This window comes from Gobio gobio (assembly GCF_949357685.1).
Source record: "Gobio gobio genome assembly, chromosome: 6".
Lineage (NCBI taxonomy): Eukaryota > Metazoa > Chordata > Actinopteri > Cypriniformes > Gobionidae > Gobio > Gobio gobio.
This window is the reverse complement of record NC_137102.1, coordinates 6,527,239-6,543,299: the sequence shown is the minus strand read 5'-3', so window position 1 is coordinate 6,543,299 and position 16,061 is coordinate 6,527,239. Positions and strand designations below refer to the sequence as shown.

Genomic DNA, 16,061 nt, shown 5'->3' with positions numbered 1-16,061 from the left:
CTCTTTGGTCATTTTTGTGCGAGATGCTAACGGTCTAATCAGATTAAATGATCTATGCTAAGCTATGCTAAAACTGCCGCCGCCAGACACAGAGATCGGCTGAATGGATTCGAAAACGGTAAAACTCAACTGTTTAACTCTAGGGGAGACAGAAAATTAGCCTATTTTCAAAAAACGTGCAGTGTTCCTTTAAAAAAGTTCACAAAGGCTGCATTTATCTGATCAAAAATACAGTAAAAACAGTAATATTGTGAAATATTATGACAATTTAAAGGATGCATGAAAATTCAGCATCATTACTCCAGTCTTCAGGTCACACGATCCTTCAGAAATCATTCTAATATGATGATTTGCTGCTTAAGAAGTATTTCTTATTAGCAATGCTGAAAAGTTATGTTGCTACTTTTTGTGGACACTGATAATTGTTGGATGAATAGAAAGTTCAAAAAGAACAACATTTATTTGAAATAAAACTGTTTCGTAACCATTATTTTTAAACAATTTAATGCGTCTTAGCTGAATTAAAGTGTTAATTTCTTCCAAAAAAATTCTGACCCTTAAACGTTTTAAACGGTAGTGTAAATTACAAGATTTACATTCACATTACCAAGAGTTCAGAGGTGCCGAGTTTGTCTAGCTCCATGGACTGGATGCGTGAAATATGGACACCCATTTCCCTGTGGATCCCTGAACACTCGATGCATGTCAGGATGCCGAGGTTAGTGGATAACCATTTAGGCTCTAGAATGGGAGAAAATAGTCATTGAGGGCTGTGTGTCCTGCCATTCACCTCTCAGCCACAAGGTGGCGCTATGAAACCTCACTGCACTGATAAAATGGGGACTGTCAGATGTCACTGCTGCAAAACTTTCACACACAAACTCGGCTAACCTGGTGCTCCACAGTCGCAGCAGACTTCGTTCCCAGGCATGCGCAGCACATCTTCGATGATGGCTTTGGTCAGGTCTTCCAAACTATCATCTCCAGCACTCTGCTCCCCGCGGAAGGCCATGTTCAGAGCCTCCTCCTTACTGTTAGTCAGCACTGAAATCCATCTGCTCATCACACATCAACATATATATGCATTAATCGCTTGCACAACACCACAGATGTGATACGCTGTGAAATACCACACATACATACACATGAAGAAGACAGGTTTACACACAAACACATTTATGTCATACAGATATTTATACATCAACAGACACACAAGCTTACTAATCCACAGCAAAATATATAATATGATATAATTAATATAATATATAACACAATGATTTACATGAGCTTTTTATTTAGCCATTAAGCATATTAAAGACCATAATGTAAACTTCAATGGCAATGGGATTCAACTCAAACTATATTTAAAAAAATCAATGATTAGTTCGCAGCATCACAGAAGTTTCAGCATGTTTTTTTCTATATTATGTTTTATTAAAATATATGAATAAGTTATGAAAAACGTTAATTTCTCGCCTTAGCTGTGGAAATTGTATTTTTTATGTTTTTGGAAGTCTCTTATGCTCAACAAGACTACATTTTATTCATTATTACAATTTTAAAAAAGCTCATTTCTATTTTCAGCATCATTACTCCAGTCTTCAGGTCACATGATTCTTCAGAAATCATTCTAATATGATGATTTGCTGCTCAAGAAACATTTCTTAGGCTGCGTTCACACTTGACGTCTTTTTTGAAGCTGTCAGTCTCTGGTTTACATTATAATCCTGTGGAGTAAACCGTGTTTTCAAAAAAGTCATGAGTGTTTTTTTTAAACGCCAACGCCGATGTCTTTTTCTGCAGCTCAGCGCGTCTTTTAAAGTTGAAAAAAGTTCAACTTTTCTGATAAAAACGCCCTACGTCAAGCGCCTTTTTGACATCTGACCAATGACAAGCGAGTAGCTAGACTTGAAAGTGGAGAAGGTGCCGGTTATCTGTATGTATATTTTAGTCTACGATAAAACGAAATATGTCATAAAACACAACCCGGCCTCTTTTCGTTTACATTTAAAACAATATTAAACATATTAATATGTGGTTCAGACAAGTGTGCATATGATTATCACTGTAATATAATTAAATATGACATAACACACAACCCAGTCTCTTTTGTTAAATGTAAGTGTATGTATGATCAGTAATAGCCAGTATAAAAGTATAAGTAAAAGTAGGGCTGCACGATTTGGAGAAAATATCTAACTGCGATTATTCCGGTTAAAATTGATATTGCAATTTAAAATGCGATTTTTATTTTATTAAAAATTTTTACAAATGAAAAGTGTGTATATAACATTTTGTGTTTATATATTAATATGACTAATAATAATTATTATTATGATTATTATTTTTGCTAAATAAGAAATATTTACTATTACAATAACAAAAATAGAGTATTTAAGAATAAATATAACAATATAATAATAATAATAATGTTTATATTTTACAGTAAACTTTTTACAAAAAAACTGCTGGGTTACCTGTTAATATGCAGACAGCCTATGACTAAAAATCATTAGAAAGGTCTAAGGATTTATTGTAAGAAAAATTATTATTATTATTATTATAAAAATCTGTGCTTTTTATCTGTGATATCAATGTCTTAAAGTCTATGTCTTTAATATGAAATATGAGCCTCTTATGCAGTAAAATCTCCTGTAAATTGAAGAAAAAAAAACATGGATTGTCATTTAAATTTATTTAGAGGAGTATTATTTTCTTATTTTTTTCCCAAAAGTTTAATTCATACTGGAAGCCAGAGGGCGCCCTCGAGCAGAAGCTCCACATTTCCCTCAGAGAAGTAATAGCTTTCAGGAAATGTGAAGCTAGCGGTGTGTAAGTTAGCAGAGCTGAATAAAAAGAATATAGAAACGCTTTGATTAAATATGACGACAATAAACACTACTGCATCAAGATATGGTGTATTTGAGTTCTTCAAGCCTTCTCAGGTATTTTCATAATAATAAAGTATGCAGTGCTGATTGACATAGACTTTATTACTGTATAGACATCAGTCTCATTATGTGAAGAGAAGCTCACAAACACTCGACTTGAGTTAAAACGTGTTATTAAACGTTGTACTTTGTTGGACAACATATTACTAGTTTGTGAAGATTGTTGCGCACATTATAAGCGACTCAAACTCGCAGTGCTTTCAGACGGAGCAGCGTTTACTGATCACAGAGCCGCTCTTCACTGACACGCAGGGCAGATATTTAATAACAGCCTTTGCGCTTTCATAATCGCACATAATCCAAATCGCGATTGCGGTTCGATTTCGATTAATCGTGCTGCCCTAAGTAAAAGGTATAAGAATTTATACAAGAAATAAAGCAAACAATTCAGTCAAACATACAAAGTCAGCGCTAGTTGGCTACAACGGTAACGTAAAGTTATAGCCTAAAAAATATAAAGTAATGAAACTTCACTTTGCCCTCAGCCTAAACGATTTGCCAGGGAACAAATTAGAGATCCATGAGACCAAAGATCGGCCGTTAGAGCTACACAAGGCGAATTATATCTCATGTTTAACCACTACAGGACATCAGAGCCAGCAGCAAATGTCAGATGGACTAGCCGAGGAAAGGCTGCTCTCGCCGGGGTTAATGAGCGCTGAGCACCCCCTCATCGACTGGATCTCACAACTCCGATAACCCCAGATAAAATATTAAAATGGGCGCTCTCTTTATAAATAAACCACAGATTTGAGCTTTAACCCCCTCAAGTCGGCGGTCGCGCCGGCGCATTCGGCTCTCCTTTTTTCTCATCAGTGTCAAAGAGACTCAAATAACTCTGTTTTTTTTTTATCATTCATGCAAGTGTTATACATCATTATATTCTGTTAAGTTTACATTTTTTTGTGTACAGTCACAATAAAAACTAATTGTTGTGCTTTTTGCAAAATAAGGGAAACAAACATGATTCGCGATCTTCAGCCTCTCTCTCAATGATGTCTAACCTGATTCGCTTCAGAAAATGACCTGTAGCTTAGTGAGAACTTGACACACAAACCTGAGACATATGTCTAAAGAAACGTTGAAATGTCAGGTTTTAAATCATGTAAATCAAAACGAAAACAAATATTCTGTGTTTATGTAATCTGTGTGAAAAGTGGGAGATATCAGTCAACTCATTACTGCCTCATTACCCGCTAATGTGGCCACGCCCACAGACCGCACGCTCATTCAGATTCAAATACAGGGAATCCATGCGCAATACAAACACAACTAGTGAAGCTATGGTTCAGATATATCGCTTTGAGTAATAATCCTGGAATAATTCTCCTCATGGAAAGCTGATTCAGAGCTGATTGTAAGGTAGGCTACGTTTAAAAGGCTCAGTTAAAGGGTTAGTTCACCCAAAAATGAAAATTCTGTCATTAATTACTTACCCTCATGTCGTTCGACACCCGTCAGACCTCCGTTCATCTTCGGAACAGAAATGAAGATATTTTAGTTGAAATCTGATGGCTCAGAAAGGCCTCCATTGGCACAATGGCACGGTTCACTCTCAAGACCCTTAAAAGGCACTAAAGACGTCGTTACAAAGTCCATCTCTACAGTGGTTCTAAAATAACTTTATGAATCGGCGACAATAGTTTTTGTGCGCAAAAAAACCCTAAATAACGACTTGCATAGTGATGACGATTTCAAAACAAAGCATCATGAAGCTTCGAAGTGTTATGAATCACTGAGCCGAATGATGATTCGGATCGCGTGTCAAACCGCCAAACTGCTGAAATTTGGCGATTCAAACCGCTGAATCGACTCAGTGATTCATAACGCTTCGAAGCTTCATGATGCTTTGTTTTGAAATCGTCATCACTATGTAAGTCGTTATTTAGGGTTTTTTTGCGCACAAAAACTATTGTTGTCGATTCATAAAGTTATTTTAGAACCACTGTAGAGAGATGGACTTTTTAACGACGTCTTTAGTGCCTTTTAAGGGTCTTGAGAGTGAACCGTGCCATTGTGCCAATGGAGGCCTTTCAGAGCCATCAGATTTCAACTTAAATATCTTAATTTCTGTTCTGAAGATGAACGGAGGTCTTACGGGTGTCGAACGACATGAGGGTAAGTAATTAATGACAGAATTTTCATTTTTGGGTGAACTAACCCTTTAAAGCTACACTGTGTGATATTTTCCCCCATCTAGCGGTTAAAAGGAATATGACAATCCAGTGAATATTAGTTTCTCTTCCTCTCAATTCCGATTTCGTATTAACTCCTACGGTGGCCGATTTAGTCCAATATTAACATGGCTTCCAGTTCGACCTCGTCCACATTCGACACGGTGCCATCGAGTGTTAAAACGCGAAAGGCGAAGCTTGAATTTACGTGTATGTCCCTCTTTGGCTAATGTACTTTGAAGATGGCGGGGCAACATGGCGACCCGCATTCGAACCCCTCACCCGTATGTATTTTCAATGGCATATTATAAACTTACGAGAATACTTTATTACTTGAAAGAAGTAAATATACATTAATGAGCACATATATTTTTGAAAGAATTAAGTGTTTTTAGCTAAGAATAAACTAAAAAAGTTACACAGTGTAGCTTTAACATTACTGTTTAAATATAAATCAAACAACTACATTATGGCCTGAAAAAGTCTTAAAACTACATTTTGTCACACATTAATAACAGTAGTATTTTAAAATTTCGCGGGGTTTCAAATCAAGACATTTTGTTTCTCTGCCTCACACAATCACTCTTGTTGCGGCTGTTGTTATAGCAACAAAAGACGCCCTCGGCTGCTATTTTGAACCAAAAGAGCGCTCTTGTCAACTTTTTCTTGTCAAAAAAGACGTCAAGTGTGAACAGGTTCAATAGAACAGGATTTATTTGAAAAATAAATATTTAGATGTATAAACAAAAAATGAATGTTGATCAATTGAATAAATCCATGAATGGTAGTGTTTTGTCATATGCAGCCCAGCCCTAATATACACACAAACACACAGTCCTCTCATTAACAGGAAGAGGCACTGATACACACACACATCTTGTTCTCACTCATGAGCATGAGCACAGAGAAATAACAGATGGTCTCAACTCTCGAGCGAACACATTCACACTTACATCACAAACTCCTGTTCATCCTCTGCCTGGAAATGATATGTTCGATTATCTGCAGAGGGAAAGAGGAGCGAGAGTATTAGGGGAAAGCAGTGCATTATGTGAACTGCTCTTCAGTCTCTGAACACTGCACTTAGTGCGCTCTGCCTGTGTAATGGAGTTAGACTTCTAGAGGCCTTGCTCGCACTTGGCATGGATGAAAGTACTCTGAAGTTTGGCAGGGGACACTCACGGGAGATGAGGTCAAAGCACTTCTTATCCTCTCCGCTGGGTTTAACCTGGCAGGTCAGCAGATTCAGTCTCACCGGCTGCCTGTTGGACTGGACAGAGAATAATTACAGTGAGTTTTGCGGCTGGTTTATGGACACGTCACTTAATATGTCGCCAAGGTAAAGGCATTTACCTGGCTAACATAGAAGAGACTTTATGAAAATTGGAAGAGTGACTTGGAAAATGTTCATATGCCATTGCATACCAGTTGCTTATGAATTTACAGTTTTCATTAAGTTAATGACATATTTTATTTTTATATTATATTATGCCATGGTCTGTCTGAATACTCGATTCTGATTGGCTGGAAGGTGGGCAATAAAATCGTTAATGCACACGTAGTTCCAAGTCGGTAGAATCTCCGTTCTATATTAATGCACTGTTTTCATTGAAGCACACACAGACATTCAGGAGCACAGAAACTTGACTTTTAGTCATTTAATAGCTAAACTACTGGATTACTACATTTTATTTCTCAGTAACGATGGGGTTACATTAACAATTTTAACGCACTTCACGGAGGCAAACACTCTCTTCGCTTTGCATTGGGCGGTTCTTTGCCTCCACGACGACGTGCATTAAAATCCTTTCATGCACAGCTAGCCGTGGATTATCCCTTACTTATTTGAGTTATTTTAGTTGGACTATTATTTATTTAAAAAAAATCCTAATTGTTGATTCCTGCAGACAAGAGAAATAAGAAATAAAACTAAATAATAACAGGAGAGGCTGAACTCAACTTGATTTATATATTACTAAATGTAATATGTGACAAGTCATAACAATATCTAAGTACACAGATATTTAAGAAACACTCATATACACCATGTTTTGTCTGACTCAAATCCCAGAGAGAATGTTTTGCTGAGAAAATAAAAAACGAAAATCTACAACAACAAAAAAGCTCATGGGACAAAAGCTTTGCTGGAAGTAATGTGGTAAAACAGACTGCTTTAGCTCCATACTGGTAACAATAACAACCTTGATGAAATACAGGACTACCAACACAGTTCTTGCATGACATCTGGGCAGTATTGATGTGAAAATATTTCAATGTTTATAAGAAATAAAATGTAATTAGTTATTAATTAGATCAACGGTTTCAGACTTAAAGGGATAGTTCACCCAAAAATAAAAATTAGCCCATGATTTACTCACCCTCAAGTCATCCGAGGTGTGTATGACATTCTTCTTTCAGACAAATACAATCAGAGTAATAATAAAAATGTCCTGACTCTTCCAAGCTTTATAATGGCAGTGGCTGGCTGTTTCTGTTTTGAAGTCCATAAAAGTGAATCTCTCCATCATAAAAGTGCATCTATCCATCATAAAAGTGCATCTGTCCATCATAAAAGTGCATCTATACAACATAAAAGTGCATCTATCCATTATAAAAGTGCATCTATCCATCATAAAAGTGCATCTATACAACATAAAAGTGCATCTATCCATCATAAAAGTGAATCTATCCATCATAAAAGTGCATTTATACAACATAAAAGTGCATCTGTCCATCATAAAAGTGTATCTGTCCATCATAAAAGTGCATCTGTCCATCATAAAAAAGCATCTATCCATCATAAAAGTGCATCTATCATCATAAAAGTGCATCCATCCATCCATCCATCATAAAAGTGCATCTATCATCATAAAAGTGCATCTCTCCAGAAGTGCTAGTTATTTGAGTTTTAAATATGGTAATTTTTTCTTAGACAAATGCATCGTTTCGCTTCAGAAGGCCTTTAATAATCCCCGGAGCCGTGTGGAGCAGTTACATGATGTATAGATGCACTTTTATGGACTTCAAAACAGAAACAGTCATTCACTGCCATTATAAAGCTTGGGAGAGCCAGGATGTGTTTTAATATAACTCAGATTGTATTTGTCTGAAAGAAGAATGTCATACACACAGAGGATGACTTGAGAGTGAGGAAATCATGGGCTAATTAAATTAATATCCCTTTAAGACAAACCAGAGGTGTGAATAAACCACAATATTAATGTTCGTTTTGCATTCAGTAAACAATCCTGTGCAATATTCATGTAGGTTACACTTCAGACATTCTACTAACTATAAGTAACTTTGAAACTACATGTCAACTAACTCTCAGAGTATTAGTAGACTGTTAGGTTAGGGTTTGGGTTAGTAGTAGTGTTAGACCGATATATGCGATTTTTACGAGTATCGGCATCGGCCGATATAAGGCTGCTGCGTTCGCAGATATTTTTTTCCCTGCATTATTTACAGACAGGCGTCCACAGGGCAGCTCTCACCGTCTTCAAACTGTCTTGCTCTCCCTCCCTCGCGCATATTAATCAAAATCAATTGAGAATTGACATGATGGTAAAAGGTCGAAAGACCGAAGTTTCACGTGGAGCATTGGGAGATTTTTTTTCCTGAATTACCGCTGGTGTTGCTCTACAAGAGATTAAGTGCACCATTAAATGACTAGGTTGTAAATAGTTTTAAAATAAAGTATAGTACAGTCAGTGTGCACTTTATTATGCTGCTTGCTTGTTGATACTGCATGCATATAGTGTAATTATTTTATTTATGCTTAAATATTTATTTTCAGAATTTATTTTCACCACTGAACTCTTTTTTTTTTTCTTGTTCTACCTCACCTGTTTTTACTATTTGTTAAATATAGTTTTTTTTAGTTCAATAAATGTTCCTTTTTTAAATTGTAATCATCATGATCATTGTGTCATTTTTATGATGTAAATTGAGAGAGCAAAAGCAGTATCGGCTCCAAATATCGGCTCAAGAAAATCGGCAGCCCGTATCAGTCATCGGCTAAGGCTGATGGAAAAAAATCGCAATCGGCATCGGCACTAAAAAATCCATATCGGTCGATCCCTAGTTAGTAGTTGACATGTAGTTGAAAAGTTGCTTATAGTAATGTCTAAAGTGGACCATCTAAATAAAGTGAAACAACTATGATGAACATTGTTCGGGTTCTGAAAAAAAAAAAAAAAAAAAAAAACCTTTCGTTTTGGTCAACCCAAGGTGAATAAATACAAAAATACCAGCACTGATGCAAGAAAACTGCATCACATTAAAATGCTATCAGACAGGAATATGAGCACGCTGCCACAGAGAGCAGATGCAAAAAGCCTTCGCTCCACACGCCTCAGTGTCCTTACAGCAGATTACACCAGGAAACTCATCGACCACCCGGGCCCAGAGCATGCTGGGTCTCGTTGTGCTAATATCATTAGTGTATGAGTCAGATCGGTGCATGTTTCTATAGCAACTGGGCAGCAATATCCCCCAGTTCACCTTCACACGGTGAGAGATAGTTTTGATTGAGTGCTAAAGTGAGGAAACAAAAAGCCTTAAAAGTTTAGTTCACCCAAAAATGAAAATTCTGTCATTAATTACTTACCCTCATGTCGTTCGACACCCGTCAGACCTCCGTTCATCTTCGGACACAAATGAAGATATTTTAGTTGAAATCTGATGGCTCTGAAAGGCCTCCATTGGCACAATGGCACTTTACACTCTCAAGACCCTTAAAAGGCACTAAAGACGTCGTTACAAAGTCCATCTCACTACAGTGGTTCTACAATAACTTTATGAATCGGCGACAATAGTTTTTGTGCGCAAAAAAACCCTAAATAACGACTTACATAGTGATGGCGATTTCAAAACACGGCCTCATGAAGCTTCGAAGTGTTATGAATCAGTGAGTCGAATCATGATTCGGATCGCGTGTCAAACCGCCAAACTGCTGAAATTTGGCGATTCAAACTGCTGAATCGACTCACTGATTCATAACGCTTCGAAGCTTCATGAGGCCGTGTTTTGAAATCGTCATCACTATGTAAGTCGTTATTTAGTGTTTTTTTTGCGCACAAAAACTATTATCGCCGATTCATAAAGTTATTTTAGAACCACTGTAGTGAGATGGACTTTGTAACGACGTCTTTAGTGCCTTTTAAGGGTCTTGAGAGTGAACCGTGCCATTGAGCCAATGGAGGCCTTTCAGAGCCATCAGATTTCAACTAAAATATCTTCATTTGTGTTCTGAAGATGAACGGAGGTCTGACGGGTCTCGAACGACATGAGGGTAAGTAATTAATGACAGAATTTTCATTTTTGGGTGAACTAACCCTTTAAGATGTTTAAACCGTGGCAGCTGTGTGGCTTCACTGTTTATATACAACCGCTTGAACGCTACAGCTATACTTGGGGAATTACATTCGATAGGCAAGTAGTGATAAAATGACTCCAAAGATCAGCATATTCTGTAAGCTATTGACCAAACTTGAGTATATCTCGTAGTATTACTCTGGTTAGTACTCACTGTGGCATGGGAGATTGTGAGGATGCCATTTTTCACTGAGCACTTCCTCCTCTGCCACACTTTACGGATCCTGTGAATGAAAATCATTACACCCGTCCTTAGAATCTCTAAAATGGCTTGGTAATTGGAACAAAGGAAAATGTTTGCATTATTTCATTTAAGAAGAATAAAAATTCTGTTCTGTCAAATTCTTTCAAAGTCAGAAGGTAAAAAGTTTAACAAAATTCATTAAGGGTTGCAAATATAGCCAAAATTAAGTTGTTACACAGTGGGATCGCGATGCTTGTTCTAGACCAAGTGTTGGTTTATAGTTATTGATAAACTTATATTTCCCATAAACTGCACAAAACATATTTATTTGATATCTTTCTCATTCAATAAATGGTTCAGGTTTGAATGGGTCAACACAGCTAGCACTACAATGTATGTAAAAATTGAATTATTTAAAAATTGTATACACCAACATTAAAAAGTTAGGTTAGTAGGACTTTTTAATGTTTTTGAAAGAAGTCTCTCATGCACACCAAAGCCCTATTTGGACGGTAATTGTTTCTCGTGGGGTCGTAAGGCATTTTCATCATTGACAGGGGCTAGTCTGTGATTTTATCGCCATCTGAATCCAGAATGTCTGTGTTTTTCTCCCCCCACACGCGTAATAATCCTGTCCGAATTACCTACTTTTTTAGACAAACACCAAGGTCGTGTGGTGATTTAATTGCCGTCCGAATCCACGTCTTCAAGAATATATCACTTCAAAATTAACTGTTTATATCCTTTTTGACCCCTGCAGAGCACCGTACGGTTGTAATTTGGATGCATTTTAAAGATCTAGACTTTTATTACTGAAATGCTGGCAAGTATTTACAAGAGCAATATATTTAATCACCGCTCAAAAAATAAAAAGAAGAAAAGCACGTAAACATTTGAAATGGGCCGTTATTACGGCAGCAATTCTATATGTTAAAATAACCATTATCATGTAAATAAGAAGCTGTATTCACCCATGTGGGATAAAATGACATCCTTTATTTTGAGATATACAAGACAGAAAACCATTTTAACTATAATGTGCGTCTATATATTCCGATTTTTAAACAGATTTAAATAATTAAATAATAATTAGTAGGGCTGGGCGATATGGCCAAAAAATGATCTTGATAAAATCTTTTCATATCAGTCGATATCCATAATTATCACGATAAATGTAAAATATTTCTTTCTTTCAAATTTAAAGGCAGATTTTGAAAGTTGAAAGTGAAAGTTGTAGAAACCAGACAGTTAATTGTGGTTTTAAACTACTCTTTATTGTCAGAATATGACAAACACTTCAAGTTTTTGAGTTCCTTACGCTTTACCAGTCATTTTTCATTTTAAATACATTTCTTAATAGAAAAAATGAATGTCTTAGTTTCCGCATGTGCTAACGGGTAATATTGTTTCTAGTCATGAAACCGGTTTGTGTGGCCTGATTTGGCATATGCTGTATCTTCAGCTGCAGTATTAATAATATTACCTGGTTTGTTTTAGAAATGCACATTTGACAGTGAATTGACAGTAGAAGTAGCTTGAGTTAGGAGGAAGTACATGTGTGTTCATCAACAAAAACACGGACATCTGTAAAAATTGTAACAACCTCATTTTTATATGGTAAAATGTGAACCATTGGTCTTCCCTAGTATCAGGGATTTAGATCATGATAACCACAGTTAAAAACACACATATAGCTCTTCACTGCCATGGTAAAATGTATCTAGGCTACATGGTTTCTATGGTATTTGTGTGAAAAACAGTAGCCTGAAAACATTTAGTAGCCTATAAATGCACAAATTCTTATAGATAAATAAAAATACTGTAATAATATTCCATTACTCCTTTAATACATGTCTACATTAGTAATACAATACAATTCTATATGATTATCCCATATTTCTTTTATTTATTTTTTAATTTAAACAGTATTAATTTGAAATATAAATATTTTTTGCATTATAAAAAACTTCTGCTGAATAAAAGTATTTCTTTCTCTTCAAAAAAGTCTTACTGTGCCCAAACTCATTAAAACAAACATTAAAACATAGGATGTGTGCCTTTAATGCTTTTAAAAGAGCTTTTTCAATGGGAGTGCGTAATGTTACATCTCCTATGGTAAAGCATTGAGACGTCTGGTGTTTATAGTGCATGCATTTAAGTGACTTGACACGTTAGAGCTGGAGGAAGCAGTGATCAGAAGCAATGTGGTGTTGAATCAATCAATTATAGTGTAGCCGATTCCATTAGACACTATTAATTAAGTCGCATACATTTCACATCAGTGTGTGAGCTTACCCATCACTCTTCTTGAAGAGATAGCCCTTCTTCTCACAGCCAAACTCCTTATTGCCCTGCAGCTGGTGCATACTGTAACCGCTCTGCTTGCTCTGAGAATCCTGTACGTCACAACAAAAACTGTCAAAATCGAACAAATAAAACAGTACCGAGCAAAGTAGCATGCCATTATACGATCATACATTTAGTAAATGAAACCTTATCGTAAAGGGGGAAAACAGTGATCAAAAGTCTGACTATATTGAAAATCTGGGATTTTTATTTTTCATTAAACCTGGAATATTTGAAACAAAGAAACATTATGATGTAAAATGAAGAAGAAATATTAAGTATTTTAGTCTAGCAACAAATGTAACCACAATATGATAATACGATTTGGGGGTGTAACGGTACACGTATTCGTACCGAACCGTTTCGGGTGCGTATGTGTACCGAATGCAATCTTTAAGAGTTAAAGGGTTAGTTCACCCAAAAATGAAAATTCTGTCATTAATTACTTACCCTCATGTCGTTCGACACCCGTAAGACCTCCGTTCATCTTCAGAACACAAATGAAGATATTTTAGTTGAAATCTGATGGCTCTGAAAGGCCTCCATTGGCACAATGAAACTTGCATTCACAAGACCCATTAAAAGGTACTAAAGACGTCATTACAAAGTCCATCTCACTACAGTGGTTCTACAATAACTTTATGAAGCGACGAGAATAGTTTTTGTGCGCAAAAAACAAACAAAATAACGACTTTATTCAACAAGTGCTTGTCTTCCGTCTAGGCCTCTGACGTGAACTCATGAAGCACATGAATGCGCGAGGATATGACGTAGTCCATCTCACTACAGTGGTTCTACAATAACTATGAATCGGCGAGAATAGTTTTTGTGCGCAAAAAAACCCTAAATAACGACTTATATAGTGATGACGATTTCAAAACACGGCCTCATGAAGCTTCGAAGCGTTATGAATCAGTGAGTCGAATCATGATTCGGATTGCGCGTCAAACCGCCAAACTGCTGAAATTTGGCGATTCAAACTGCTGAATCGACTCACTGATTCATAACGCTTCGAAGCTTCATGATGCCGTGTTTTGAAATCGTCGTCGTTATTTAGGGTTTTTTTGCGCACAAAAACTATTCTCGCCGATTCATAAAGTTATTGTAGAACCACTGTAGTGAGATGGACTTTGTAACAACGTCTTTAGTGCCTTTTAAGGGTCTTGAGAGTGAACCGTGCCATTGAGCCAATGGAGGCCTTTCTGAGCCATCAGATTTCAACTAAAATATCTTCATTTGTGTTCTGAAGATGAACGGAGGTCTGACGGGTGTCGAACGACATGAGGGTAAGTAATTAATGACAGAATTTTCATTTTTGGGTGAACTAACCCTTTAAGTATTTTATTCTAGCAACAAACATGTAACCACAATATGATAAAACAATTCGGGGGTGTAACGGTACACGTATTCCTACCGAACCGTTTCGTGTACCGAATGCAACCTTTAAGAGTTAACAGTAGGCTTGCTTGTTTTACGCGTGGAACATACTTCAATCAGAGTTCCCAGCTCCCACATGAACATTTTAAGTACTCTGTCAGGACCACTATCGTCAAAGATGATTGACTATTAGCATACAGTTTGGATTGGCGGTATGGTTCTGTTCTGGGCAAGCATCCATACAGACTAGCATGGATAAGAGCAGGGAAAGCAACGATAACCCCCCTTAGGGTAAACAGAAAAGAACCAACATAATGTATTGCAGATATCATTATTGTCGATATTAAATGTACAAAATAATTCAGGAATTTAGTCTGATTCAAGGGGAATCAGAAAACCAAATCCTGACAGGACGAGAGGAGGAGCTGGGGATGGAGGAGGGTAAATGAGCTCTGGAGAAACGCAATAGCTGCTGATAATACTGAAGGAGCTTATATATGTAAGCTGTAGGGGTGTGACGAGATCTCGCCAGACTAAACTGTGACGAGATTTCTCGTTGAGGTGAAAAGCTGTCTCGTGTCATATTGTCATTACCTGGAAGTTAGCATAGAATATGCCAACGTTTACATTACGCCTCCACTCTAGTTTAGCTTTTTATAGAAATAAAAACTATTTAATTCAGGTGGATTCAATTCTATCAGCTGTGTTATGAGTGTGTTACGTGTTAGTGAAGCGCTTGCATTGAGCTTGTGTTACATGTTAGTGGACTGGACCGTGGCAGAGGATTCGAGGTGCAGCAGAAGCGTCAGGCTTATATTTTAAAATGCACATTCAGCACTAGGGTTGGGCGATGTTTACAGTAAAACATTGTGATGGTCGATGATATCAACGTTTTTTTTTTTTTGGGGGGGGGGGGGGGTAATTATGTAGATCATTTACTATATCTCTTTACATAAATACTATTTTCAACTTAAAACTATCATTTCGTTATTTTTACTAACCCAAATAATGACTCGTCCGCTAGGTTGCAAATGAGGGGGAAAAAGTAGCTTCCTACCACTTAAGAGTTGAGCTCTTTTTATATTAATATACCTCTTTACATAATGCTATTTTCTACTTTAAAAAAATTATTTTGTTATTTTACTAACCCAGTGTTTTGTATGTGAATGCTGTTTCACGTGAATATTACCACAGGAGTGAAGCACAAAGCTTTGTTTAGCCTAGAAAGGAAATAATGGTCAGATAGCACTTTTTCATTCTGTTTTGCGATCTGGTCACTCGATTTTCCGTGAATTTTAACAATAGGTCTAGTCCATTTTATCCCAATGGACATGGACATCTTGTTTCTTTTCCCAAATCTTCACTCACGTCGCACCCATTTTCGCAGGGGATTATAAACGTTTCTTCCTTTCGTTTGCTTATAATTAAGTCTATTATAACTATTCACATCCAGTACTGTGGTAAAGTATAAAAAACACTGTAGGACGAATACCTTTTTACTTCAAATTTTATTTAACACAGTTTGTTCTTGTTTTTAAATTTTGTAAAGCGCGTCAAGTTTGGTTTATTTGAATAGCGCATTTCACACACACACACACACACACCGGTGATTTTAGTTTTGTTTTCTCTGGCAGTGAATAATCAAACATTGCC

At 36.6% G+C, this 16,061-nt stretch overlaps 1 protein-coding gene across 3 annotated transcripts in view; it reads right to left on the bottom strand.

Annotated features, from left to right (window-relative positions):
- Positions 1-16,061, bottom strand: part of asap1a (ArfGAP with SH3 domain, ankyrin repeat and PH domain 1a) — a 99,342-nt gene that overhangs the window by 23,373 nt on the left and 59,908 nt on the right. For all 3 annotated transcript variants that reach the window (XM_079819626.1, XM_079819627.1, XM_079819628.1), the window contains 6 exons: positions 12,981-13,081; positions 10,656-10,725; positions 6,308-6,395; positions 6,079-6,127; positions 892-1,055; positions 608-741 (listed from right to left, as the gene is read on the bottom strand). In XM_079819626.1, the coding sequence (XP_079675752.1) occupies positions 608-741; positions 892-1,055; positions 6,079-6,127; positions 6,308-6,395; positions 10,656-10,725; positions 12,981-13,081 (606 nt within the window). The remainder of the gene's footprint in view (positions 1-607; positions 742-891; positions 1,056-6,078; positions 6,128-6,307; positions 6,396-10,655; positions 10,726-12,980; positions 13,082-16,061) is intronic.